Source organism: Cygnus olor, chromosome 19 (assembly GCF_009769625.2).
Source record: "Cygnus olor isolate bCygOlo1 chromosome 19, bCygOlo1.pri.v2, whole genome shotgun sequence".
Taxonomy (NCBI): domain Eukaryota; kingdom Metazoa; phylum Chordata; class Aves; order Anseriformes; family Anatidae; genus Cygnus; species Cygnus olor.
The window spans coordinates 7,001,875-7,028,949 of record NC_049187.1 but is presented as its reverse complement, the minus strand read 5'-3'; the positions used below and the strand labels follow the sequence as shown (position 1 = coordinate 7,028,949).

The 27,075-nt window shown below is 50.6% G+C and overlaps 1 protein-coding gene across 10 annotated transcripts in view; it reads left to right on the top strand.

Moving 5' to 3' along the window:
- Window positions 1-24,905, top strand: part of RAPGEF1 (Rap guanine nucleotide exchange factor 1) — an 86,074-nt gene extending 61,169 nt beyond the window's left edge. For 4 of the 10 annotated variants that reach the window (XM_040531744.1, XM_040531743.1, XM_040531745.1 and 1 more), the window contains 15 exons: window positions 8,818-9,099; window positions 10,392-10,484; window positions 12,064-12,152; window positions 13,506-13,617; window positions 15,183-15,258; window positions 18,315-18,399; window positions 19,729-19,821; window positions 20,194-20,379; window positions 20,536-20,620; window positions 20,838-20,932; window positions 21,403-21,481; window positions 21,625-21,726; window positions 22,180-22,277; window positions 23,337-23,465; window positions 23,979-24,905. In XM_040531744.1, the coding sequence (XP_040387678.1) occupies window positions 8,818-9,099; window positions 10,392-10,484; window positions 12,064-12,152; window positions 13,506-13,617; window positions 15,183-15,258; window positions 18,315-18,399; window positions 19,729-19,821; window positions 20,194-20,379; window positions 20,536-20,620; window positions 20,838-20,932; window positions 21,403-21,481; window positions 21,625-21,726; window positions 22,180-22,277; window positions 23,337-23,465; window positions 23,979-24,129 (1,755 nt within the window). In that variant the 3' untranslated portion in view covers window positions 24,130-24,905. The remainder of the gene's footprint in view (window positions 1-8,817; window positions 9,100-10,391; window positions 10,485-12,063; window positions 12,153-13,505; window positions 13,618-15,182; window positions 15,259-18,314; window positions 18,400-19,728; window positions 19,822-20,193; window positions 20,380-20,535; window positions 20,621-20,837; window positions 20,933-21,402; window positions 21,482-21,624; window positions 21,727-22,179; window positions 22,278-23,336; window positions 23,466-23,978) is intronic. The other 6 variants (XM_040531750.1, XM_040531749.1, XM_040531752.1 and 3 more) reach the window with 3 other exon arrangements.
- The last annotated feature ends 2,170 nt before the right edge of the window (window positions 24,906-27,075 follow it).

The following is a 27,075-nucleotide window of genomic DNA, read 5'->3' as shown; positions in this document are numbered from 1 at the left end:
ACAGCTCCTTAATTTTTTTTCTCTGGAAGATGGCCTCTACCACATCTTTCATCTTGTATTTGCTTGTCTGCTTCCCTTCACGTCCCCCTGGTCCCAAACAATCTCTGTAAGCTTGTATGGTTTGCTGACGAATGAGCAGGGTTTCTTCTCCTGCAGCTCTGGTCTGAAAAGAGAACCGCAGGAGGAGCCTAAAATGATTTAAATTGAAATAATAATCTTAAAGTACCACTTAAATCTGTGATCAGCTGCTTAAATTAAATGGTAGCAATAACGAAGTGTTAATGTAATGAAATTAAATCGAACCATGGGATTCCAACAGCTCAACAGTGTGAGGAGCGCTTGCATGTAGGGCTGTATGGTTCTGTGCTGATTGCCTGCCTGATGACAGCTGAGAATAGATTATTTTTTAACAGTAGCTTGGACATTTAGTAAATTAGATTTATTCTGGAGAAATTATCAGGCAACAGTTAAGAAAATTCAGGAATGTTTCAATTAGTTTAATACTAAATATTTGAAAACTGTATCCTCACACTGTCACTGCTGTCTTTGCATTTCAACGCTTACTCGTTCTCTAAAAATGAATAGCAATGATGTTATTAGCTGGGGCTGAAGAAGAAAGTATTCAAGTAGAGTTACTTCACAAGCCATGAATTAAAGCTTTCAGCTTCCACTTGTAGGAGAGAGAGCAGTATCATAATTGTGCTGCAAAGCTGGAAAGGCTGAGGTGTGGTAAGGTTACTGCTTGCATGAGTCTGTGGAAAACAGTTTTAAAAATTGAAATAATGCGAAAGTTCTGAATTGTACAGCTTTCTGTTTGATAGCGGTCCTTGCAAAGATAACAGAAGTGTAAGACCAGGTAAAAGCACTTCACTATTTTTGTTATAATTGAGAGCCTATAAATAGGATGCTATAACGTTCTAAAAATATGTGGGCACGTTCACTTTAAAAAGTGTCCTGGTTAGATGTAAATGGTTACTGCATACTTAATTATTTTGACCTGTTCTAGTCTTGCTTTGGAATACCTTATTCTGAATAGATTATTTTACAAAATGTTAAAACTTCATTAAAAATCCTTACTCATTTTTGCAAGGATTTGGTAAAGGGAGAATGAATGAAGCATGAGGAACGAGAACAGTTCGGCAATGCACTGTCAAATGCACAAAGGAAATAACTGAATTAAAAGTGGTGACTTTTCCATTAATGCCTTTAATTTATGGTAATCTCGTGGTGGCTCATGACTCTAGCTGGTTTATTTTTTCACAGGCAAAAATGAGATCTTACACCTTTGACAGTGACTCTTTGTCTCTGAGCTGCAAAATACCAATGTCCTTACATGCTTCATAGCTGACCCATATAGTATCACAGCCATGGTTTATCCCATTTTCCCTGTCCCTAATGAGACAGAGAAGTGAAACAGCTGTCAAGGTTTGGATCGCTCCCAGGGTGACACCCTGCATTCCAGCACTGAGAAGGACCTCGGAGCCCTTCTTGCAGTCTGCTCCGGAGCATTGCCTGGCAAAGCTGCCTTTCACATGGGGGATGCTCCAAGCTGCACCAGGAGCACTTCGTGTGCATTGCTCTGCTCTCCTGTCATTCTCATGTCTTCGTTTTTTCTGCTCTTTCACTCAGATGAGCACTGTGGTGAGCAATAAACCTGTTAAGAGCTAAGCATTAGCAATCCACCGGTCCCAGCAGGGGAGTTAATGCGAGGAAGAGCACACCTTCCGTGCACCAGCTAACTGAGGGGTTGACCTCCTACGTACCCAGATAATCAGTGGTGATCATCAAATCTCTCAAAATGATACGTCTCCTGCGTTAATCTTTATCCCTTCTGTACGTGAACACAAACCCTCCTTAGGTCAATGCCAGGAAGTCGGAGCTAATAAACCAAATGGCTGTGCATTAACACAACGTGAGCAGCGCTCTGCAGATTTCCAAGCATAGCCAAGTGTCAGAAAGTGCCCCGTGCTTTTTTTTTTTGTTCCCATGGGGCTGGCTTGGGGTGGACAGCAGGAGTCAGTCCCAGGAGAACACCTAGCCCCGTACCAATCTGTTCGTGTGAAGGCAGCACCGTGTTTTGCATGTACCTTATTATGCCTGTGCACAAAGGAGCAAGTACTAACTCCTTACTACTGATTTGTAGGGCTTAAAAAGTTCTTTTCAGATGGTGCTTTGAAGAAATGGAAAAGAAAAAAAAAAGTGAAGGAGTTCAGACCATCTTTACTCTCTTAATTTGTAATTTGTGAGTTTCTTTTCCAGAATCCTGACTCTTTTTTTCTTTCCCCTCAGAGCTGCAGACGCTGCTGCAGCCCAGAAGCCACCAGCGCTCTGTGAACCCACTAATCGTGCTTTTCCCTTCTTTGCAGGAAGTTGTGTCAGAAGTAATAGCTTTTACTGGGTAGAGGCAGATCTTAAGCAACTGGATCAAACCTCATAGGTTTGGCAAGTTGGGTTTGTTTTTCACCGAGTCTGATTCGTGTCTAGCCTCTGTGCCAGCAAGGGTCATGTTTGTAGCGTGGGCTGATGCTGTAAGGAAACACAGCATCATCGTCCCCACTGTTACGCCGTTAAATCTCACATTGCCGGGACAACTGGATCGTAATGTCAAGAGTCATTTTAGGGATTCCCCTGTCTTTTGAAAGCAAATCTCTGTTGCTAGACAGTGGGGAAGGAGGTATGCAATAAGAATGCATCCTGCTTCGTATCCTGAACTTGGTTTGCAGAAGTCTTTCCCCAGCAGATCTCCTCCCTCCCTTCCTGTTGTGAGACAGAGATACTGTCCTTTTCATCTCATTGTGCTGTTGGCTGGAAATGGGTGAGCAGGTTTCCAAATGGCAGGAATCAAATCTCATGGCTTCCTGGCAGTGGGGGAACTCTGCACTGATAGAAGAAATCATTGAGGAGACAAGATACACTGCTATCTGTCTACATAGTTTCCACCAAAGACCACAGAGAGACTTGCATTCACTTACGACTAGGAAGCTTTTTGTTGAAACAAGGGATGCAGTTGTTTTCTCTGAGTCCTGCAAATCCCACTAGTGGAAATTTGGCTGTATCCTCCACTACGGGGAAATATCTTACCTTTCTCAAAATGCTGTTTTGTCTTGTGTTTTCTTTTTAATTAAAAACCATTTCCAGTAACTGCCAAGGACCCAAATCGGCCGCCTGCTTCCAACAGAAAGCATAAGTGATTTCCTTATGAAAACTCTAGTTCAGCGCTTCTGTTTTCACTTGTTCCCACAGTTCTGTTGCAAATTGGGAAAATGCACAGAAAATTCACAGCAACCGTTTCTCTTTCTTGTGTGTGTGTTAATGCATGTTCAGGAAAAGGAGGGTCAGATAAGCGTTTAAAGACGCACGCAATTCCGACATGTGCTTTGCATGTTTTCCCCACCTTGCTCCTATTTATGTAGCTCAGTTCCAGTCTGCAACCCAGACTGCAGCTCCGATCCTTGGCAGAGACTGAGTTTTTTGGATCCATATGGTGCTCTGATGGTGGGAGCCACTATGAAACCAGGACCGTGAGATCCCAGTGTGTTAGTTCCTTTCTGTCCTAAGCAGGATTTGGCTCCTTACTTTGGAGCAGAGGGAAAGGGGAAACAAGATTTGCATCCATTTAAGCAGCTGTTGAGTGCTAAGTATTGTTTTGCCTTTCCTGTTTCATGTTCCTTTTGCATTTATGTTCATTTCCACTGCCCGCAGCAAGCCTGCATGGCGGTATTAATAGTGCTGTTGTATGCCAGCATCGCCGAATCCTGCCTCAGGAAAGCACAGCCGCTTACATTTATCTGCGCTCTGTCTCTGCATAGGTCTCTAAACAGTCAGCCTGCTGATTTCACAGGCCACATGCCACTCTTTTGTGTGGCTGGCTTTAGGAGTCTCGTCTTCACCTCCATGCTCTGCCTTTGAAAGATCTGTCAGATACGGTGGTATTGTTTACAGGACAAACAGGAGCTGATGCTGTATTTGTGATGAGATTGAGTTCTGATAGTTTCAAGAGAGATGCATGATAGCATGGTTAGTAAGTCTTGCAAATGTTTTCATCCCCCCACCCATTTTCACGGCAAGGTTGTATAAGAAACCCTCCCTTAAGAAATTCTCCCTTAAGGAGAGTTCAGATGTTATGTTTTTGATGCAGAAGCCAGGAGACCCTTTCCCAAGGGAAACAAAAGCCCCATCCATCCATCTGCTGTGCTAACCACTATTTAAAAATAGCGAGGTCAGCCGTGCAGCCGGGTCAGAGGCTTCGCCGAGAAGCATTCAGGCACGAGGGGTTACTGCCTTTCCTGTGGCAGTGCTTGAAGCCGGTCTGTTGGCAGCCTGTGTTTCCAGCCATTCATTGTAGGAGCATTTCCTTCCTCATTAGCAAAAGTACCTGGAAGTCCAGCATTGTGTCATGAGATAGGAAGTGTTTTCCAATAGCTGTCTGTGTAATTATATTCTTAGGGTTTGTGCAACGCCCAGGGTTTTGCGAACACAGTTCTCTGCTGTTAGAATTTGGGCATCCAGTTCTGGCGCATTGCCCACGTTTCTCTCTTAATAGCCTTAGCAGAGGAGATCTGAAAGATTGATCCTTTCCTCTGATAGCTTCGTGTTTTGGAATTCTGATGCTCTATCTGATCTGGGAGTGTCTGGCAGGATTGCAGATTAATTTGGCAGAAGTCGGTAGGGTGACTGAGAAGGCTTTGCTTAAAAGGTAAAGACTGGGGCTGCTGATGCTGCAGATGCTCTGACAGCCATTTAATTGAATTCAGCTCTGAATTTAGGATGGAGATTGCTGTTGCTCGCAGTCAGTGACTGCCCATAAACACTCTTCCTCCCTGTTACTTGGTCAGCCGTGCGTAGGGGGTGTTGAGAAGCATCACTCTTTAAAAAATAAGTTTTCTGTTAGAGAGTTTATCTCCGGCCATCTAATCCAAATAAACGTCTCCAATGTCATTGACCTTTGGGACATCCTGTGACGCCCCCGTTAATGATGGAAAGCTGTTCTAAAACAAAAAAATCAAAGGCAGCAACTTGGGGATGTTGAAAGATGCCATCCCTGGAAGATCCGTGTGCTACGCTGGTGTCAGTGCGTGTAAACTGTCAGGTCTGGGCAGGTCGGCTTCCCGCTGTGCTCAGGGGATTGCTTCTCGCTGAGAGCATGCTTTGTGGGAATGCTTCCCAAGTGACAGATAGCTTTTTATAAATACACTTTACTGGTAAGAGTAGAGGGATCTCTCTTTGCCCTCTCGTCTCCCTATTTGGCCATTTGCTGTCGCAGGTCAGAATCCCCCGCAGTGAGAGACCGTCCTCTGGTCCCTTGCTAGGAGCCTGGCAGCATGGTCTGCGTTTGGAAAGAGGAAAACATCGGTTCTCAAAGGATCTGGTTGCTTTCTAGCTTCCCAAAAATTATTTCAAATTATTTCACCTAAAGCAAAGCCGTGGAGCAGGAGGTTATGTCAGTACAGACATAACTGAGGCCTTACCGACCCTGCAAAAAACCTCTAAGAAGCAGTATTTTAAAAAGCACTGATTAGTTTCCAAGATAAACTGCTGCCTGTGATTTTGTGGGGCCAGGGGAGGACTAATTTGCTTATGACAGTTGTCTTGAATGGACTCTCCCCTCCCAAAATAAGCGTGGATTTTACAGGATGGCGGCTTCCCAGAGCCGTACACCGCCCAAACCCTGCGGAAGCCATCGCAGCAATTCCTGCTGCAGCTGCCGGCTGGGCTGGGCCGGGCTGGCCTGGGGCGCAGCAGGAATGGGTGCCATATGGACATCATCTCCACCGCAGGGTGTTTTTCCACTTTCAAAGTATGCTGCATTCTTGGCTCTTGTCCCAGCATGGCTGCATAGCTGGAATTCCCGAGCTGCTTGCCGGGGAGGAAGGAGGGCTCTTCCTGGCTGCCTGCTCCGAGCTGCAGCCGTACAGGACCGGGAGCTGAGAGCAGCCTGGTTAATGAATGCCAGCTCACCAAAGGCTTCCCAGGGCTGTTCCCTTTGTTAACGGCAGGCTGAGAGCGTCTGCACCGTGAAGTGATTGATCACGGATCCCATCATGAAGATTAATGCGTTCTCCTGGCTACCTGGGCCTTAAGCTGGTACTTTCTACGCACCGCGTGCCAAGATACTGTTTTGAAAGGTGCACTGGCGAGGCCAAGGGGAGATGAATGTGTACAGATTGTCAGTAGTAACGTATCCACATTCAGAGTTTTAAAATTGATGCAAAGTTGTGCTATATTTAGGCCTAAATTGCCTTCAAATTGGCATTAATGTCTCCGAAATTCTGCAAGTCAGAAGCTGTGCAGATTTTCCTTCCCTAGCAGCAGTAATTCATCTCCCTGAGCAGCGAGCTGAGCCTGCAGGCTGCACACCACGCAGCCCACCAGCTGCCGAGCCTCCGGCCCCCGTTTGGCCTGAACTAACCCTGCCACTGCCCTGGCACAGCGTGAGCCCTTCACAGGGTGCCTGGCTGTCCCCAGGCGATGCAATTGAGGCCAGGAGTTCCCCTTGCTCGTGGTCTGAATGAGCTCCGCTGCTTCCCTGCAAAGCCCTGGCTTTTTCTCCAGGTTCAGCAAGTCGGAGACGGTAACTTTGGGGAGTCCTCGGTGGAAGATGTCCATCAACTGCAAAGTGAAGGACAGCAGGGTGCCTGGTAGGGTGCAGGAAGCCCAGCAGTGGAGGCACTGGGATAAAGCCCCCATTGGAGAAAATCATTTCCCTTACGGCAGTGTTTCATCTCACCACTGGGGCAGCAGTTTGCTGGGCGCCTTCTTGAGCACCATTGCAAGAGTGTTTGGTGGGAGGTCCGTGTTCTTTGTCTGCTCTGCTCCAATTCTTTCTATGGGGACTGGCCCAGGACTCGGGGCATTAGTTGGCGCGTTAGCGGCAGTGAGATCATGGAATAGCAGGGGGACGGGGCAGGCATAATGAATCTGCTGAGCCGGGGTGATGTCATGAGCCTGGAGTCTTACGAGGGATTTAGTGTTTTGTGCCATGCAAGTGAAAATGAATAAATGTAGAGCATTTATCCGGGCAGAAAGTAAATACGGAGATTAGACTTGTCATTGTTACGAGGCACCACCACGAGCGGACGGTGTCCCTGGAGCCGGGGCTGCTCACCCGTGAAGAGACAGGCAGGAAGGGAGAGGAGCCTGTCCTAGAGCCAGGCTCCTTTCAGCCACAGGCATGTGGTAGGGATTTGCATTTTGATTATTCTTCAGTAGTCTTTTAAGCTCTCTTTCCAAAGCATCTCCCTCTGCTCCTCTGTATTATGGCCCGCGATTCGTCTGGGGCCCCTAGACAGCACCCAGAGCACAGCCGGACTCGAGGCACGGCGGAGGGCAGCCGCTGGAGGATTGGGGTGGTGGAAGGTAAAGTCTAGCCGTTGACCTTTGTTTCCTTTCCAGCTTGTAGTGGAAAAACTTCTTTGCCCGGGCTTCAAGCCTGAGGCAGTTCTCTGTTCAGATTTTTAAGCTTACCTATTTCAGAGGTAGGAAAAGAAAACCGACAACCACCACCAAGGTGTACTCAGGTGATGGACGGAGCTTTGATTTTCTCACCTGCTTAATTCCCCTGAAAAAATGTAGCCTGAATTTTCCAATTCATGCCTTTGTTTCCTTTTTTTTTTTTTTTTTCCTTTTACCATCACAGCAGTGTCACTTTCCAGCCAGGTTTAAGCAAGGTGTGCGTGTGCTTCCTGAGAGCTCTGCCGTGCACTGTCCTGCAGCAGGTTGCTCGAGCAGGCAACCACCACAGCTTCATTTCAGCACGGTGTTTTTGGGTGACGTGATGCTTCCTAAAGCTCCTCTCCAGCAGGTTTAGCATTGTTGTCTTTTTTTTCTTTTTTTTTTTTTTTCCCTTCTCTCTCTCTCTGGTGGGTGTCAGCTTTGCTCTCTTGTTGTTTTGGAGATACCCTGGTGGTAAATCTTACTAGCACCAGATGTTAAAAGACAGAGGATTGCTCATGTTTTTCTTGGCACAATGTACTCCCACTGCACCCTGTTTAATATTATCTGAACAGTAATCTGATGATTAGGAGAGATAGTGAAATAAAGCTTTATGTAGATGATCTCTTTTCATCTCTTCAACTGACTTTTAGAGCCACTGCATTAAAGGATTGGTTTGATAAGGAATTCATTGCTCCTGAGGGCAATTATCAGTTTTGCTCCCAATGTTTCTCAGACGGAAAGGAGTAAAAGCATCTACTGTTGTAATCCCCTTTATCCTTCAGTGTAGCTTTGAAGATGGGATCCAGTCACTTCTCACTGGGAGCTGTGTGTTCTGGAACAGACTTGACACAGTTGTTGTTAAATTGCAGGGTTGGAGCAAGCGGCATCTTAAATTTGGATCCTGTGGAAAAGCCCAGAAAAGCAACAATCCCCAGCGTACTTCTCTCTGTTGAGACACTTCCAGCGTGCTCACAGTCATGGTTTCTGTACGGCTTCACATCCTTTCAGCCACCCAAGCGCCTTCCAGGTGCACGTTGTCATTAAGTGCTGAAACCCAGGCTTTCCCCCCTGCCCGGCTGAGGCTGGGTCCCTGCAGACAAACACCATTGCCCACCTTCCCTGCCCGGCTGCTGGTGGTGTCAGGACTCTCCTCGCCGTGAAAAAGCTGCCTGCTGGCCCAGGTGGCAGTTCCTGCTGGAATGGGGGGATGATAAAATAACGCTCCCTCTGCTGGGGTTCGCCTCTCGACCGGGAGGTGCCGTTGTTGGAATTGCCTTGTGCTGTCACTGCTGAGCTGCTGCTGATCTAATTACTTTTTCTTTTGTCTGTCTCCTTCCTTTTCCCATCTTCCTTGTTTGTGTCGTCCGTCTCCGCGTCCTGTAGTACAAGTCTGTGTTTAGGTCGTACTCCCAGGACTTTGTGCCTCACAACCAAGTCTCCATACCTCCTTTCCTGTCTTCTACCTCCTCGTCCTGCTCCACCCCGCCTTTCCCCACCGTCCATCCGTCTCAGAGCTCTGACCTAGCGGTGCCAGCCACGGCCAGCCAGTCTCCCAGCGCTGGGGATGTGCCAAACTCCTCCTCGCAGGAGAGCAGCTTTAACGGGAATGCTCCTGTCTGCCTTCCTTCTGAAACCTCTTTCACTGATTCTCTCCAGACGGCTTCGGTGAGACTATCCAAAGAGATGATAATGCACCTTAATGCAAGGCTGGGGGTTGTTTTTGTTTTAAAGAAATGTCGCTTGTATTAATACATGCTTAAGCTCGATGTGATCTAGCCTGGTTTCCAAACTCGTGTGTGAATGCAGAGAGGTAATTTCATACAAAGATTTCTACAAAACAATGAACCTCATGGGTTTGAGAAAATGTTAATGCCTATGTTGGAAACATAAAATGTCAAATGCTGGTGAAGGAGAGAGGAAGAGAAGTTGCTCTAGCTTCCTGCAATTGTGATACAAACCAGAGGAAGGTAAAGGGGTGTTGTGAGGTTGGTAGTTTCTAAACACAGGCTCCTAGCGGCGGTTCCATCCTGCAGCTGCTGCTGTGGCAGGAATTGGTGATAGCTGTCCTGCTCCCTTCCCACTGGGGAGCCCCTGGAGCTGTGGGTTTGGTTCAGCTCGTGCTCTCCTGTGCATAACCCTGCTGCTTCCTCCAGGCTCCTGCTCTTCCAGCAGCACCGGCTGTGCACGTGGTGGCAGCGCAAGTCGGAGCAAAGCATCGCTGTCGGTGAGGTGGGACTAAAGCTGTTCCCTCACTGATAGGCGCTGCTGTGAGTTCCAAGTCCCAGGCTGTTTTTGCCGACCAGCAGGCAGGTTACTTCGCTGAGCACCTCTTGTACAAGGCAGCGTCTCTCCTCTCCGCTGCAAAACCCACAGGTGATGGGGTTAGAGCCTGAGCTGTGTGCATGGTGGTGGTGCCTCTTCAAAGAGCTTGGAAGAGGGACACAGACTGCAGAGGCAGCGATCTTTTTTTCACCCTTTGGACCTGACCTCGCTGTTGCATCTTCCTTGCTTTGGGTCCTTGTTACAGCCCAGTAGCCCTTGAGCTTGGCTCAGCCTGGCGTGATGGCTGTAGCCTGTGCTGTGAAGCAGTTTTAGGACACATTTGGGTCTTTGGGGCTGCTCTGCACATAGCGGCAGGCCTGGTGTCAGCAGCGGGGGGTGCTTGTGCTCCAGGCTCTGACCGCTCAGCAGCCGCAGCCTTCAGTCCTCGCGCGCGCTTGGCACCTGCGCAGTCCCCTCTTGCCACGCAGTGCCTGCTGCAGCTCGGGGCCCTCTGGATACTGCTCGAGAACCAGAAAACACCAGCCTCCAGGCAGGCGCAGCTGAGCCAGAGGCAGGGCTTCTGGCTAGGTGGCAGCGGCCGCAGGGCACCGCTCCGCCCAGGCGTGGGCACAGGCGCTCGCTAACAGCTGGCGAGGGGCACCGTCACCTATCTCCTTTCGTCCTGTCTCCCCTAGAGCGAAAACGCCAGCGAGGAGGCTGGTGAGGGTGAATACGTCAATCTGTATTCCTCTGGCCAGAGCAACGGGGAGGTCCCTCACCCTGCAGGAGTAAGTAACCTGGAGAGGGCCACGCACCGGGAAGGGGCTGCCTGGTGCATGCTCAGCTCACGCTTGGTACCAGCCCTGCACATCCCGGGGTGCCCTGTCCCCTTGCCGGCTGTCCCTTTGCCTGCCCTCTCCTGGCTTGCTAGCTTTGATGGTCTCCTGGTTGGGGTGGAGAGCAGGCTGTCGAGGTTGGGAGAGCCCTGGCAGGATGGAGGGATGGCTTCTCCTTCCTCCCTCTCTCACCTGCGCTTCGCTGTTTGTTTGGAGCTGCTTGCGTGAGGTTCCCCTTCAGAAAGCTGCACTCTGACCAGCACGGTCCTGTGTCCGGGTTCACTCCTGTAACGGCTTTGGCTTTCCTACGTCAATAAATGAAGCCTTGTACTCCTCTTTTTTTTTTTTTTTATCTTTTACTTCCCCATCTGGGTACGAAGTGATTTAGAGCTGTTTCTTCCTTTACTCACGCCTCCTATCTTAGGTATTTCCTAGAGGAGGCAGGGTGTGCTCCACGGCAGGGAGGTGCCATCTTCCTGTTGTGTCACAGCGAACGGCGGCAGAGGTCTGTGCTGGTCCCTTGCCTGCCCTCGCCTAGGAAGGCACTTCTCCTGCAGGATGTCTCCGAGACCTTTATCTGTGCTGGCGTTAAATGGCTGAAGAGATAGCGCGCCCATCACTTCCCTTAGGAGATGCAGCGAGGCAGGCCCGGCCCTTTGGGCAGTCGCTAGTTGGTTCTGAACTTTGAAACAAAGGGCTTTACAGACACAGTCCGGAAAAAATCTGCAGCCACTGACACATCTTACCTCGCTGGTGCGTTTTCCAGGCTGGATCTGAGTGTAGGCGGTTTCAGTCCTGTCTGTTCAGCAGGTTGAATCTCCAGGTTCCGCTCTGCGTGGCGTTAAATAACTCTGAACTCCAGCACCAGTAGATCAATGTTCCCATTTGCCATTCATGGCTATTTTTCTCTTTAAATGGCTAATTTTAAATGCTGCATTTTTATTTGCCTAGAGCTGTCTACCTGCTCTCCCAGGCTGGGTTTGGATGGCACTGCTTTTTTCGTTAGCCTCGTTTCCCAGCCGTGAATTGTGAAGTGGGAACGTTTTGTCGTTGTGGAAGTTCTTCTGATGGGCACGAGGGGAGCAGGAAGGGCAGTCTGCATTCAGCCCCGAGATGGTCTGGTCTTTTGGGGGCTGTAACTGGGAGGGGAACTGAAACGGGAGCCTGGAGCTGGCTGTGCCCCTTCTGATTGAAGGAAAAGACAAGTGTATTCAACTGCAAGGGCTGAAAAAAAAAGTGGTGAGAGGGTTAAAATCCAAGACGACAGCTGACTTGTGTTGTAACTTTCAGCATCATTTCACAATGTTAAAAGCAAACAATACTAATTACACTAGTCTCCAGAGATGGTCCCAAATTTCCTGTCTAATTAACTTCTGTGTTTTCCTGGCATTTGGCATTAACTTGCATCAATCTTTAACCGCTCCGTAGGAATTTACAGTAAAGGGCCATTTAGAGGCAGTAAGACTGTAAACGCAAGCCTAGTTGTGGTGTGGGACCTCAGGCAATAATGAAAAACCTGTTCTCTTTGCAGGAATCTCCCTCCGTCAAAGACGGCCACTCCAAAGACTCCGGTTCAAACAGCAGTGCCATGGGGAAGGAAGGCAAAGATGGTGCTGAAAGGTAAGCCCAAATCCCACAAAGCACACGCTTCCCAGCCTCGAGGTGTACAGAGCATCATCCTTTTTGTCCACCCTCTGGCAGTCAGTCCTTGTGGCTGCCTCTTCTGCCCTCAACCATCCCAAAGCCCTCCAGATTTTAAGCCTTTTTATTTTTTTCCTACAATGGGTGAGCGGTAGGATCCTACTGCCCGAGGAGGCAGGATGTCAGGATCCAGGCAAGGTATCAGTACTTAACTCAGCGAGCCTGTAGGGGTTAATGCAGCCTGTGGTCATCATCGCAAGTCCATCTGATTGGCAGTCCTGTCATAGACGCTGGCTGCTCCCTCCTGCTTCCAGGGAAACGTGCAAAAAAAAGTCTGTATTGCTGCTGGGAAATTGTCTTCCAGAAGGGAATTTCTTCCTAACGCTGCTAGTTAGAGGCTGGCTGAGGCCCCAGAGCAGGAGGCTTTATATCCCTTCTAATGCTCTTAGCTATCATTTGTCTATGTAAATGAAGAGGTGCAGGCTGTAACAGATGGGCTTCAGTAGGAGTGGAGCGAGTGCTTCCCTGCTGCTTGAGATTGCTCTTCAATTGCATTTCTAAAGCAAAAATAGAGAACAGCATTGTTTTGTGTGTGATAGTCAACTTCCCTCCCCCATTTTCTTGCAGTTGGTTTGAGGGTTTTAATCCCTGCAGCGAAGGAGACAATGCAGCAGTGCTCTGCAAAGCGCGGTGTCTGGGGAGAGCACAGACTGGTGCACTGGATTCTGACCTGTGCCTGGGGAAAACTGTTCAGGACAGGCACTTTTTTTCATTTCTTTAGGAATCCAAGCACAAAGAGCACGTGTCCAGGTGCTAGAGTACCTGCCTTTGGGGTAGGAGTACTAGGGTTGTGAATGTACACCAAAAAAGGGGTCAGCGTGCTAAAGCTTCTTGCAAAACGAAAGCCTGCCATTTCCCCTTGTAGCAGCACAATGGGCTGTGAGCTGACTAAAAGATGTACACAGGCAGAGTATGTTCAGGCTCTATACATTTGAGGGAGGGCTCAGGTTTGTGTGCACTAAAAATGTGGTGAATTAAGGAGACATGGAAGTGTGCACCCATGCAAGGCATAGTAAAATCCTTTCTGCCAGAAATCCAGGCACGCGAGCGTTCAGGTCCTAAAGGTTTGTCTTTCTGCTTTTCAAGAGGTGAGCAAAGCAACAGAATTAAAGCTAGACGTTTGGTCTTGTTTGCAAAAGATTTACCTCCAGGCTTTCTGTGTACTTACTGCTGCTTAACTAGGGTCTGTGCACTGAGAGCTTGGGTTGGACCCAGCGTCTCTTGTCTTGGATGGGCGATGGCACTGATGGTTGTTGCCTGTGGTTTTTACAGGCAGCAGCAGTCACCGGATGCTTTGGAATCGTCACAGTTGGAGGAAGAAGTAGATGAGCTCTCCCTTATTGACCACAGTGAAATTATGGCTAGGTTAACGCTGAAGCAAGAGGTAGGTTCCTGCAGGGTGTGCTTCCATACTCTGGTTTATATTCTGGTGAGATCTGATTCCCTGTGTGCACAAGCAAGGTATCGGCTTTTATTTGAGAGGAAAAACTAGGCTGCAGCACAAGTGGTGTGCAGCTTTGTGTGTGCAGACTGTTGTGAAAGTGTGAGATGCTGTCTAAGAACCAGTTCGTCCTGTGCCCTTTTCCCAGTCTGCTCCTTCCCACGTCGTCGGCCTGTTCCAGTCTGAAATGAAGCACAAGTAATCCAGGTGCAGGTCTGTGGCATTGCCCTTTTGGTCTGGAGGCACGTTTAGCAGATTTCCTGAGCAGGACATTATATTACTGACACGCAAGAGCAGCCAAAGTAACTTTTCTGTGTTGGAGAAATAGCTTTGTTTCTAGCCTTGGGTGCACCCCCAGACAGCTTTGCTCACTGTGCTTTTGAACCGAGCTGGCTTTGACGTGCAGCTTGAGGGAATATGCAAGTTTTTGAACCTTTCAGACTGTCAGGGGGCTAGCTTGAAAAATAGAAAGGATTTATCATTTACTGGCACTTCAGGAGTGGTCTTTGGTGAGCCAAGATGCAGGGGAGAAAGTGAGAAGCTATTAGTCATTCTTTAAGTAGTAGTTCCTGAATCTTGCCAGAGGGTCACCTGAAAAATTCACATTTTAGACATAGCTGCTCCATGACTGTAAATTCGTGGTTTTTTCAGTGCTTTGCATATTAAAATGACAGACCTTTATAAAGAAAGCCCAACATGACTCCAGTTTTCCCTGCAGGAATATCTCCATTAACTTTTTTTTTTTTTTTTAACCTGTGATATCTGAACGCTTGGGAGTAGCAGATTTGTGTCAGCCCTTAACTTTTTTCTTTATGGTCTGCGCGTTGAAAACAATATAGAGCCGCTCCTGTGCGCCGTCTCCTGCAGCGTGGGAACCCCTGGCTGAGTGACAGATCAGTTTTGCATATTTTCAGTTGTGAACAGCAGTAGCTAAAAGAAAGATGTTGTCAGAAAGTGGGAAGGCAGGGGTCAAGTGTTAGCAGGGCTGTTCCCTGCTCCTGCTTATCGGATCGCTTCAGGTGACCTCCAGCCAAACAGTTCCAGATCAGGGAATGAACTTGCTAGGTTTTGATGTTCCAGGAACATGTGAGTTGAATGCACAACCTCTCACCCCACAGCAGCTGTGGTCCGTGATCCTGCACTTTGAGACAGTTCACACAGAGCTCCTGCTCCGTTAATGGTCTTCTGGGAGCGTTTGGGAGTCTGGGACATTTCGGTTCATTCTTATGTGTGCAGAAGGTTCAGCTTTCACTGCACTTCCCAGCCTGGCTTCACAAAGTCAGAGACCCTGAGCGCGGATAGCCCAGATCCTCATCTGGGACACCAAATGTTTTCCTAAAACTCCAGGGTTAGCCCAACACTTTAAGACCGTGTCCCAGCTTGCACTGTGAGTGGTGCCAGGAACATTGTGTGCTCTGCCAGTCAGCACAAAGTTTGAACCCCCGAGGTGGTGAACCAGGCCGAAGGGAGCCTGGACCACGCGTAACGCCTTTCCGTTCTCATTGCAGGGAGATGACGGGCCAGACGTCCGTGGTGGATCTGGAGATATTTTGTTAGTGCATGCGACAGAGACCGACAGGAAAGGTACAGTGGATGCACCAGAGCAAAGCTGAGGAGCTCAGCCTGGTGTGGGCTCCTGCTGCTGGTCTTCCAGGTCCCTGTAGTGTGAGCAGTTGTGATGTGACTGCCACAGCTGGGCCAGGCTGGGGAGGACTGCCTTGATGATCCCCTGAGTTACGGGGGGGGTGTTGTGCTTAGCTTTGGTGGAACGGAGGTAAGCTGGATAAGCGCCTGCTCGTTCCATTTAACAGCAGGCTGGTGTTAACTCCTTACAGCCTTGCCCAGATCTGGGAGGCGAGGCGCAGCAGTGGAGTTGGTGACAGTGCTGCATCAAAGTGAGAGATGGTTTGGGTCTGAAGCAGTGCCCGTGGGCATGGGGCAGGCTATCCAGGTGCTACTGACATCCCCCGTTTCCCTACTACCTCACTTCCTAGTGCAGCTCTGTACTGCTTGCCTGCTGGTGGCCACCCAGACCCATTCAGGGAGGGAATTCATATTACATGAAGTGAGACATGGGGGAGGGAAGCAGGGGGTGGCAACCCCTAGCTATATATTTGTTAAAACCCTGCTATCTCTCCAAACCCAGTCACCGCCCACACGAAGCAGCTCCTTTCTGAGCGCTGTGACAAAGACAGCCCTTGCAGCATTTCCAGAGAGTGATTCTGAACCTGCCAAATGCATTTGTGCTGATGGCCTTAACCAGAATTGATCTCCTCATCTCCTGGGATGCGAGGCAAAATGCACTAACCCACTGAACCACTCAGCTCTCATATTTTAGAGGTTTGATAGTCAAAGGGGAAATATCTTTCATGTGCATTTTTAAATGGCAGCTTTTTTACTGTAGCATAAGGTGTTTTCAATTACTTACCAGCACTATTCAGCTAGCGAGAAAGTCCTTCCCCTGGCAGATATATGTCCGTGTTTACGTCAGGCATCAAATCCAGGCACAAAGGACCAGAGATAGGAACATATTAGAGAAAAGCAGGCAATTCATTGCACTGTGTTTAGGTATGTATATGTAAAAAAATATACGTCGAAATGAGATGGTGGAAATACCCCTTACGGAAAAGCTGAAACTGGAATAGGGAATCTCTGATTTACTCTTGCCATTCTCCAAAAGAAGCATCATGTTGGAAGAATTTCCCTCTTAAAGACAGATGCTTGATAAAGGGGTGTGTGTTAGAGCACCAGCTCACAAATGGGGAGCTCACGGGAGGCTGCAAGCAGTGAGGTGAAAGCTCTGGAGAACCTCTCAAGACTAGGGAAAACCAGAGCAGGATTTGAAATACACAGCAGCACGGCCAGGGAGAGCGGATGGGCGGAGGGGGATCTGCGCGGTGCGTGTCTCAGAATAGTCACAGAGCTTAGCCTGACACGCTCTGCCAAGCCGCTGATCTGAATGGAGCACGGAGGAATTTGTGCTATGCTAACCCAGTGTTTGGGTGACTGAGAGGGTTAATGAATTAAGCTTACAATGAGAAGAATTCAGGGCTTGTAAATCAATCAGCCAAACGGCACAGAGGGGTATAGTTAAGAGGCTTTCCTTTAAAGATGAATTTCTTGGCAGCTCCGAGTGCCAGAGCAGACCAGCTGTATTACCTCACATCGCCTTTTGGGCAGATGGGAACCCAGAATAAACGTAACTCCACGCCCTGTTGCATGATGCTTCTTGTCCGTCTGACTTCTCTAAAGGAGCTAAATGGAATAAGGGATAAAAGGAAAACTGGGGATCTTTACGAGCAAAATCCACGGTCGGTTAAGTGCTCGCAGCCACGTGCGCTTGCCGCGAGCCCAGGATTACAGCTGGACACAGCCTGGGGCTCACCCCGCCGTGACCACCCAGCCTCCAGCTTTAGAGCTGACGTCTGATTGTCGTTAGCCAGGAGCCAGCAGCGCGCTCTGATTTAGGAGCAGGAGGAAGAAGCCTCTCCACGAGGCTGCTGCCAAGAGAAACACTGCAGGTAGAGGAGAGGCACGGCTCTCGCACCGATCCCTGCTTTTTCCCACCCTCCGCGCACAAAGGGTTGGTGTTACGGCACAGGGTGTGGGGTGCTTCTCGTCCTGCCTGCAGCCAGCTCTGCGTGTAGGGCCAGGCCCGAGCAGGCACGGCAGGAGCTTTTTCTCCTGTCGGTGCTAACGAGCCTCTGCCAGCAGTTGCAGCGGGCCAGGCAAGGGCAGCGTGCCATCCCACTGCAGATGCTGACTGCAGCGCCGAGGGGTTTTATAGCGGGGCTAGGAACCTTCCAGTTTGACCACTGCTGCCCTCGGTGGCCAAGCCTTGCCTAGGCTGCGAGTGTGCTGCAGTCCTGGCCTGAAATCTGTTCCTTTTGAGGTTCCTGCTTTTTCGGATGCCATCCTCTGTGCCAGCAGCCAGAGCTTCGTGGTTCTGGGGCCTGCAGCACCCACCGCTGCAGATCAATAAACAGAAGTTGGCAGCGTGCACCATGTCGGTGTTTGTGTGATGGCAGGTCATGGTCAGTTTTTGCAGTGCAATATACTCTTTTGGCGGAAAATAATTCATATTTACACTGTCCTGGGGCAGGTTTCCTGGAACATAGCAAGGGCAGAGGGTCTGCAGCACCATATCATCGTATCGAAACACATAACGTATCAAAACATATCAAAAAAAATTCCTGATTATGAGGGAAGAGTGACCACGTTCATCTGCAGGGCTCGCTGCTGCCTGAGCAGTAAGGGCACCCGCCTCCCATCATCACATCTTCTCTTTAAAGTATCCCCGGCATTGTCAGCACATTTTAATTTGCCCTGTTATTAAAAGTTCCTGTCCCACGAACAGGTGTTTTCCACCAGCCCCTTTGGTGGTCACACAAGCTAGAAGGCAAATGGGAGCACTGCAGATGGGAGCCAGGCCAGGGGGAACGGGGCAGTTTCACTTCTGCTCTTGTGCCTTAGGGTCCATCTGCTGGTAAGGAACAGCAGCACAGCTTTTCTGTGAAGTGAATTCTGGTCAAAATGTGCCCGTGTCTGTGTCCTCTTTCTGCAAGACTGGATTCAACCTCATACAAAGCTTACTTTTCTGAAAGCACGTTTGACTGAGGCTTCCTTGTCTCTCTCCGTAGATCTGGTGCTGTACTGTGAAGCCTTTCTGACTACGTACAGGACATTTATTACCCCTGAAGAGCTCATCAAGAAGCTGCAGTACAGATATCCTTTTGCATGAAAGGCAGTTCGCCCCAGGGACCAGAGCTGAGCAGCATGAGCATCATGGAGGGAGTTGGTGACAAGTTTGGAGGATGTGGTCAGTAATGTGCTTGCCCTGGGTGCCCCAGGCAGGACTCCCTCCATATCTGCAACCTGCAGGTGGGAGATGCTGCAGGGCACGTCCACGAGGAGTGGAGCACTGCGCCCGAGCGTAGTCGCCAGGAGGCCCTGGCGGCGGAGAGGAGCAGTTCAGATTTTCCGTACGGAAGTGGGGAAGAGCTCTTTTGTTTGGGACATCTTGTTTGTAGAATGGGGATCGTGTTCTGTCTTCCAGACAGGCTGTGGGGATTGCCTGCTTGGGCAGGTGTAGGTTAACACTGCCAAGACACGTTTTCCTTCTTACTACAAGAAATGCAGCACAGAAGATAACGTCCTCTTAGCATCCCAGCTCTGAGCTGAGCTTGTAAGTGCTGACGAGGCCAGGGCTCGTACGCGGCAGCGTGAGCGTTTGTGTTTCTGGCAGGGCATGGGGAAGGCTTCTTGCTGAGCCCCCTGCCTATGGTTCCTTCTGCTTGGCTCTGTCCTCGTGGCTCCTTTTGCCGTCAGCTGCGTGGCTCAGTGGCTCGGTTCAGGTAGTGCAAAGACCTCATGGGCTTTGCTCCTGAACGCCCAGGTCAAAGGGAGCCTGATGTCACCCTGTCCTAAGTCACAGCTCATCACTGCCATCTGCAGCAGAGCCGCTGCTCCCCTGGCTCCTGCTGGGATCAGTGCTGCCGAGGATGCAGCAAAATCTCATTGGAGAGCAGGTGTCAGTGAACACGTTGGCTGGGTCGCTCCTGCAGGCCCTTCTTGATATTTGACTTACTGGCACCCTGTTTCTCTCTGCCTTTGTGCACCTGGTGGAAGCTCTTTCAACCTCTGCTGTCTCCTTCACTGCTCTTCCCCTTGCAGCAAATTGGGCAGTGAGAGAGGCAGAGGTGACATCTGAGAGCTGTTGTCAGACCAGATGTCTCAGACCAGTGGGGGAGATGACAGCGGAGCAGTGCTGCTCATTAAATTCCACCTTAGAGATTAGGGTCTGAGGGTACACCTGCTCCGTGAGCACCAATCCTGCGAGACCGAAGTACCTCCTCACATCCCTGCTACCTGCGGCTGGGGGCAGATTAATACCGTGCTAATTAGAGCCAGATTGGTGTCCCTTATCTCCTAGAAACTGAACACCAATTTCAGTCAAGACCGAGCAGTATCTGTTCTGGTGTTCCTCAAGGCAGCTGTTCATTGTGCTGATGCTGCTTTGACTACAAGAAGTTGATTCTTTAATTTGCACCCCACATATGAGAAGTTTTGCCACTTCCCAGACACGTTCAAGAAGCGAGTCAGTAAGAACACCTTCTTCGTGCTGGTGAGAGTGGTGGATGAGCTGTGGTGAGTTGCCGCCTTCATTTTGGGGTGGGAGATAAATGGTCAGTAACCATACATAAGCCTACCAGTTAAATATATGTATGTGTGTGTGTGTTTTAAACCCCATATATGGTGACAGCTGAAATCCCCTACCGCGACCAACAAGATACCCATGGTATACAAGGGAATCCTCTTGTTGAGTGTGTCCTGTGTGGGTCAGGAATTTTTAAATAACCATTGAAGGGGGAATGTCTGAGAAAGGAAGAGCTGGGAAGGGGAGGAATTTTAGTCACTCGGTTCTGCTTGTGGGAAGGAACAAGGAGACTCTGCACAGATACAAATTCTGTAGCTTGCAGACGTAGCACTGATGCCTTCCCTGGGTTTTCCATCTTGCAGCTTGGTGGAGCTGACAGAGGAAATTCTCAAGCTGCTGATGGACCTGGTGTTCCGGCTGGTCTGCAACGGGGAGCTGAGCCTTGCCAGAGTGTTACGCAAAAATATCCTCGATAAAGTAGATCAGAAGAAAATGCTGAGATTTGCCAATTCCACCAAACCTCTTGCAGCCCGTGGGGTAGCAGCCAGGTGAGGAAGCATGCACATAACCTATTTGGTTCTTTCTGAGAGACGAGGTGTCCCTTCATTGTGGACACAATGTTTATTCTCAGTCCAAAATATAAGAAAGGGAAGAAATCAGGTCACATTTTCTTATCCTTTATTTTTCATCCTTCTCTCCTACAGGCCGGGGACCCTGCATGATTTCCACAGTCACGAGATAGCTGAGCAGCTGACCCTGCTAGACGCTGAACTCTTCTATAAAATTGAGGTACGGAGATGAGGATGGGGTGAGGGCAGAGGGAGGGATTTGAACACAAACGATCTCTGCAATCTCTGCTATTCCCAGCACACCTGTTACATTGTAGGAGACAGCTGAACTCATGTCGGCAAAAGACTGAACAGAGGCTGTGACTGGGAATTTTAAGAAAGAAATCCCGTGCTAATGTGTGGTATTTTCCCACCCCTCTCTTTTTCTTCTTTGGCAGATACCAGAAGTTTTGCTTTGGGCAAAAGAGCAAAATGAAGAGAAGAGCCCCAACCTGACACAGTTCACAGAGCACTTTAATAACATGTCCTACTGGTAAGGAGCTCAGGGCAACTGAGGCACGAATTGTGCTTAGCCTCCAGTGTCCTAGAGTTCAAGACAATGCTTGCAGAGTTGGGTTCCCTTAAGTGGGATCACGTACACGTTTTTAGCCTGGAAATAGATGCCAGGCTCTCAGAGACCCCAGAGCACAAGAGAAACAAAATCATGAGTGTTTTGGAAGGCACTGTAACCTGAAGGAATTATTGTCAGTATTGAGCTCTTCAAACAAACATTGCAAATGAATGCACTCTGTGAAGAATCGTTGTTCTCATCCTTGGAATTATTCTGTCTTTGTTGTGAATTAGAGTGCTCCATTTAAGTTGGAGATGCCACAAACTTTTTAATACTGTTGGTCCATCCTTATTAGTTTTAGTAATTGTTTAGTTTTGTAAATGAAACAGCAAGAAATCTGAGATCTGCTGAAATTGGTTTCTCTCTCTGTTTTTTTCTGTCTGTTTTTCCAGGGTCCGTTCAATAATAATGCTACAAGAGAAAGCCCAAGACCGAGAGAGGCTGCTCCTTAAATTTATAAAGATTATGAAGGTATCAGCTTGTTTCTTGCCATGCATCACACACGCTGTTCGTTAAAGGAGCAGGAGAGTGGGACATGACAGTTGGTAGAGCTGTTTGATGCTCTAGGGCTTTCCAGATTTCTGGAGTAACTGGTATGTTCTCCCTCTTCACAGCACTTACGAAAGCTGAATAATTTTAATTCCTATCTGGCAATTCTTTCTGCACTGGATTCTGCACCCATCCGAAGGCTGGAGTGGCAGAAACAAACCTCAGAGGTGGGGAACAGTACGGGCTCTCTTCTTGAGGGGGAAAAAAGCTAACTGTGGTTGCAGTATGAAACAGCCGGGTGGGTTTTAAGACCTCAGAGACATCCCAGGGTGGAGGGATGGTGGATGAATGCTCTCCAGTGGAAATAATGCCACAGTGGGAAAAGAGTAGGAAATTGTCACATAAACCAAATATTCTGTGCTGGAAGCCTGTAGTGCTGCTGGGCTTTCTGACAGCTGCCGAAGTGCCGGCGCTGTCACAGGCTGCGAGAACAGCCGCCTGCTTCCTCCCTGCAAATTGAAGGCTTGGTGAAGCTGCAGGCAACAAAGTTCTGAGTGTGCACAGCAAGGGGCAGGCTGAGCAGATCCACCCGAGGTGTTTGCAGGACGGCCTTACCGCCCCGGGGGAGAGGTTACAAAGATGGGTTTGCAGCAGTGACCGGGGGCTTTGTGTTCTGCTAGGGCCTGGCTGAGTACTGCACGCTGATCGACAGCTCCTCGTCCTTCCGAGCCTACCGAGCAGCTCTGGCTGATGTGGAGCCTCCCTGCATACCTTACCTGTGAGTTGGTCGTTCCTTTCCTCTGCTCTTCCCTCTGCACGTTCAAGTGGTTCCTTCAACAATTTCTCAGCAGCTTCTGCTCAGCTCAGCGCTCATCTTTTTCCCTACATGTAAAATAACCCATCAGTGTGCCACGTCAGACCCATGTGCCCACTCTAAGCAATGTGTCCCCTAGCAGGGAAGAGCGGGGTGACAGCCCCTGGCACGGCTCCTCCTCCACCCTGTGACACTGCATTCCTGGTACAGGATGGCTGGATTTCTCCAGCCAGTCAACACCAAACATCTCATTCCCTTTTGTAACCATCAGTCAAAGCTCAGACCACCTGCTGCTGTTTCAGATGCTTCACTCTGTGTCTCAGCTTTCTTTTTGTAAAGGTGATTTGACTGTGGCAAAGGAAAGACCGAGTGGCTGGATCTTTAGCTGACACCTTTCAACTGTAGTTCTTTGGGGCTTGTGCACTGTAAAATAAATTTTCCAGTGAGGAGAAATGGATCCCACAGCTTCAAGCTGCTTCTTGCTCCTCTACAACAGCTCTGATTCTGATGACTTAAGAGCTGGTAAATTAGGAGGCTTCCTTGTCAAACACAGGCTGCTTCGTCCTGTTTCTAGATGAAGGCTTGAAGCCCTTGCCCTTCTCCGTAAGGGCCCTCTGATACAGATCTCAGATTTGCTCTGTGTTTATGCCGGTAAAATTTCTGGTCCTGCTTTCTCCCATCATGAAAGTCCTGTAGGAAGACGTCGTGCACACACGCGGCTTCTCGTCTGTCTGGGACCACAGGAGGGATGCAGAGGAGCCAGGGAGGCAGGAGAGGAGGGAGCACAGACCCTCTTGCTCTCAGCTGTGCGTGTGATGAAGGGTGCTTAGCACCTGAACACCTTCATGTCTGCTGCTGGGAAGACTTTTCCCTCTAGTTCAGAATTGCAATGCTGCCGGCAGCAGCAGGAGGAGGTAGTTAGGTGGTGCGGGGCTGCCTTTGGCCGGCTCTCCTGCCCGCGTGTGACAAACACCTTTACTTGTTTGCCTAATCCCTGGCCCGCTGCCCCTTTCTCTCTTTCAGAGGCCTGATTCTGCAGGACCTGACCTTTGTTCATCTGGGAAACCCAGATTACATTGACAGCAAAGTAAACTTCTCCAAGCGCTGGCAGCAGTTTAACATCCTGGACAGCATGAGGTGCTTCCAGCAAGTGTAAGTGCAGCGGGGAGAGAGGAGCCGGCCGTGGGCATTGCTGCGGGTGGTTGTGGCGGAGGCGTCGTGATGCAGGGAGACCTGGCAGTGACACGGCTCTGGTCATGGTCTCCTTCCCTCCCTGGGTTAGATACGGCTACAAAGGTGTGGTGGCGTTTTTCCCTTGAGACCCAGTGTAGCAGCGTAGTTCCTGCTCTCTCCCTTTTCACACAACAGTTCCTGCTCCGGGTTCTGCCGTGGCTGGTTCTTCTCCGGGTTATGCAGGGTTTTCCTAAATGGCGTCTCACAGCAGATCCAACTGCCAGTTTCAGTGGTAGGGTCTTTTTTCCCACTTCATCAGCGAGCAAGATGTTTCTTCCCTTCTCTGTGTCACACCCCTGCCACAAGCAGTGGGCTCAGGCGATGCAGACCGCAGTGCTGGGTCTGTGCTAGAGCAGGGTGGGGGTGGCTCCGGGCTGGGGGAGGTCCCCGGCAGCCCCGTGGTTAACTGCAGCCTTTCTCCATGTCCTGCAGACATTACGACATCAAAAGGAACGACGACATCGTGTCCTTCTTCAACGACTTCAGCGACCACCTGGCGGAAGAGGCCCTGTGGGAACTGTCCCTCAAAATCAAACCTCGGAACATCACGAGGCGGAAAACGGACAGAGAAGAGAAAACCTAGGAGGAGGGGGCTGTGCGAGCGAGGAGAATTGCTCGGCAGATGCGCAGAGGGCAGCTGTGAGACTGGAGTTCAGTATTTGTACCTGTTACTGGGTGACGCACCCTCCCTCCCGGCTGGCAGCGATCACTGGGCGTGCGAGTGTCGGGCCGCTGAGGGCAGAGATCAGCCAGTGCTCGCTGCACTCGCCTTCCTTCTCCTCCCGTCCCTCTGTGCCATCAAGCAGCTTTAACCCCGAGGAGAGAGCTTCGTGGAAGGAGGGTCCCAGGCAAAGTGTGTTACAGGTGGTGTTCGGAGATACCTGGGCTTTTGGTTTCATCCGTGGAGGAATCGGCAAGAGCTCGGCGCCCACGGGCCGGTCGCGGCAGCGCAAGCAGCCGTGGAAGGCGAGGTTTTGAGTCTCGCCCATGACGCCACCTCGCAACGTGTTTATCCCTAGGAGACGAGGATGGAAGAGCCTCCGCTGTCTGCCAGGGGAGCTCTGCTTTCGGAGAGCTTGCTTTTGTTTACAGGGGTCTTCGGTTTACCCCAGATCTCTCTCGCCTCCTTTCTGGGAGGAAGGCACCAGTTGTAGATACAGAAGAGGCACTGAAAACGTGGGCAGGGACCCGCCGTCTCCAGTCACCGTACCCCCCCCTCCTCCTCTTAGATCTCATTATTTAAGCAACGGTAATCCCTCCGAACCCTGAACCAGAGACTTCCCGAGGTACCGCGGTTCACCCGTCTGTGGACCTGTATCTTTAGTGATGGTACTAGCTTTTGCACAGTAAATTCTGTAGTATACGACTGTAAATATTAGTATTTAGAATCCATTGAGGAATTTTTTTTTGATGCATGTCCGAAAACCCATGGGTTTATAGGAAAAAGGAAGAAAAAGTGCAAAACATTACGTGTAAAACTCCCACCCAGTGACAACGGCATTCAAGTACAGGAAGGAAGGAGGCTCGGGGCCGGCCGTGGGGCTGGAGGCAGGCAGCGGGCAGAGGAGCCAGGGTCACCTCTGGGGTGGTGGCAGCCAGCAGGGAAGGAGCTGAGCCCGCCGGCCCCACCGCCTCGCTCCTCTCCGCTCCTCTCCTCTCCTCTCCTCTCCTCTCCTCTCCTCTCCTCTCCTCTCCTCTCCTCTCCTCTCCTCTCCTCTCCTCTCCTCTCCTCTCCTCTCCTCTCCTCTCCTCTCCTCTCCTCTCCCCTCCCCTCCCCTCCCCTCCCCTCCCCTCCTCTCCTCTCGTCGTTGCCAAATTTTTTCTCGGGGGGTTCCCCACCCGGATAGCCCCGGTGCTGTGCTCCGCGACCCGCGCTCTGGAAGCAGCCCCAGCCAGGCCCTGTCCCCAGCCCTGCCTGGCACAGGAGAGGGGTTAGCACTGCCCGCCCAGCGTGACCCGTCTGTCTGTCTGTCTGTCTGTCCGGTGTGCCTTATTCAGCCCCTCCCTGTCCCCTCCTGTCCCCTCCGTGTCCCCTCTCCCAGGGTGTCCTTGCCAGTGCAGCCCCAGCTGGGCCCTTTCCCCTCCCTCCTTTCTGTCCTCATTCAGTTGTTTACAGCGTGGGTCCTGGTTTTGGGCATATGCTGTAGATTTTATCAGCCTTGCAAGGCCTTTTTCAGACCCATGTCATGTGGTCACAGGTTTTTAAGAGTTCGTCTGACAAAATCCTGCAGTTTTAGAGCAGTGGCTCATACAGGATGTTTTGCAGAGCATCCTTGATTTGTTTCTCAATAGCAGGTCAATGTTTGCTAAGCCTCTGTTTATTCTGGGTGAATCAGAGGTGCGAGCACTTCCTTCTACAGATTGCAAAGCTTTCGCGGCTCCCTGGACGTGCTGGCTCCAGCTGCCAGCCTGCAGCAGGGAGCGACGGCGGCGTTACCCCATCCACAGGACTGTGTCCAGCTCGATCGCTTCCCTGAAGCTGCAGGCAGCGGGCTCCCAGCGCATTGCCTCGCGCTGCCCAAGCTGCTGCAGTGGCCTCCGACACACCCGTGGTGGGATCCAAACCAAGACACCTGCGCCGACATCGGCAGCCCCGTGGGAGCGTTGGCGAGAGCAAGACACGGCGCGTTGAAGCACGCGTCCACTTCGTGCGTCCGCATCGGCTTTGCAGTCTGGTTGTGAGAGCAGAGCAAAATTCTCGAGTGTTCCCCTCCGCCCCCGTTCGTGCCCTCGCAGTCCCCAGAGCAGGAGGAGCAGGGCTCTCGCTGTGCCAAACACGACACCTGAGTCAGAACACTTCAAAAGCTTTTTATTTTATTTTATGGCACTACCAGCCTTGGAGCTGCATGCCATGTCTGGTCAAGGCTTTGCAATCCCTGAAGGCGTCGCAGCCTTTGAAGCAGGACGTAGTACTTTGGTTTTGCTTTGTAAGTAAGATTTTAAAAAACAACACGACGAGACTGTGAAAAGGCAAAAATCCGATCTCTGGCTGGCACAGGGCTCTGCTGGCTCTGAACACGTCACTACCACCGCAGTGTGCTGTAGCTTAGGCTGTTCCTAGGAGTATCGTGTGTGGTGATAGCACTAAAACACACCCCATCGGTTCAGTTCCCCGTGTGCCGGGCTGTGTGGGGAGGCGCAGCGTGGCGTGGGCTCGATGCCCCCGCTGCCGAGGAGGCCCGGGGGCAGCCGTCGGGTGCAGCTGGTCCGCGGCCCCCATCCTGCGGCTGCTCCCCTTTCCCTCGCTGTGTGTGAGCTGCTTTCAGTTCTCGCCCTGCGTGCGGAGCCGAGAGCCCCCCGCTCCCAGCCAGCCCCCGGCAGCAGGAGCTCGGCTCACGGCGTGGGGACGGGAGGCACGAGGCGTGCACGGCCGCAGCTCCTCGGCCAGCGAAAAGCTCTGAGCGCGGCCACGTCTGGTGGGCAGCCGCTGCGAGCCCCTCGCCTCCCTCGGGGGGCAGCGGGGGGGGGTCTCGGTCTCCTCGCTGGGCAGGGAGGGGGAGAAGCGGTGCCCAGCGCCCTGCACTGCCCC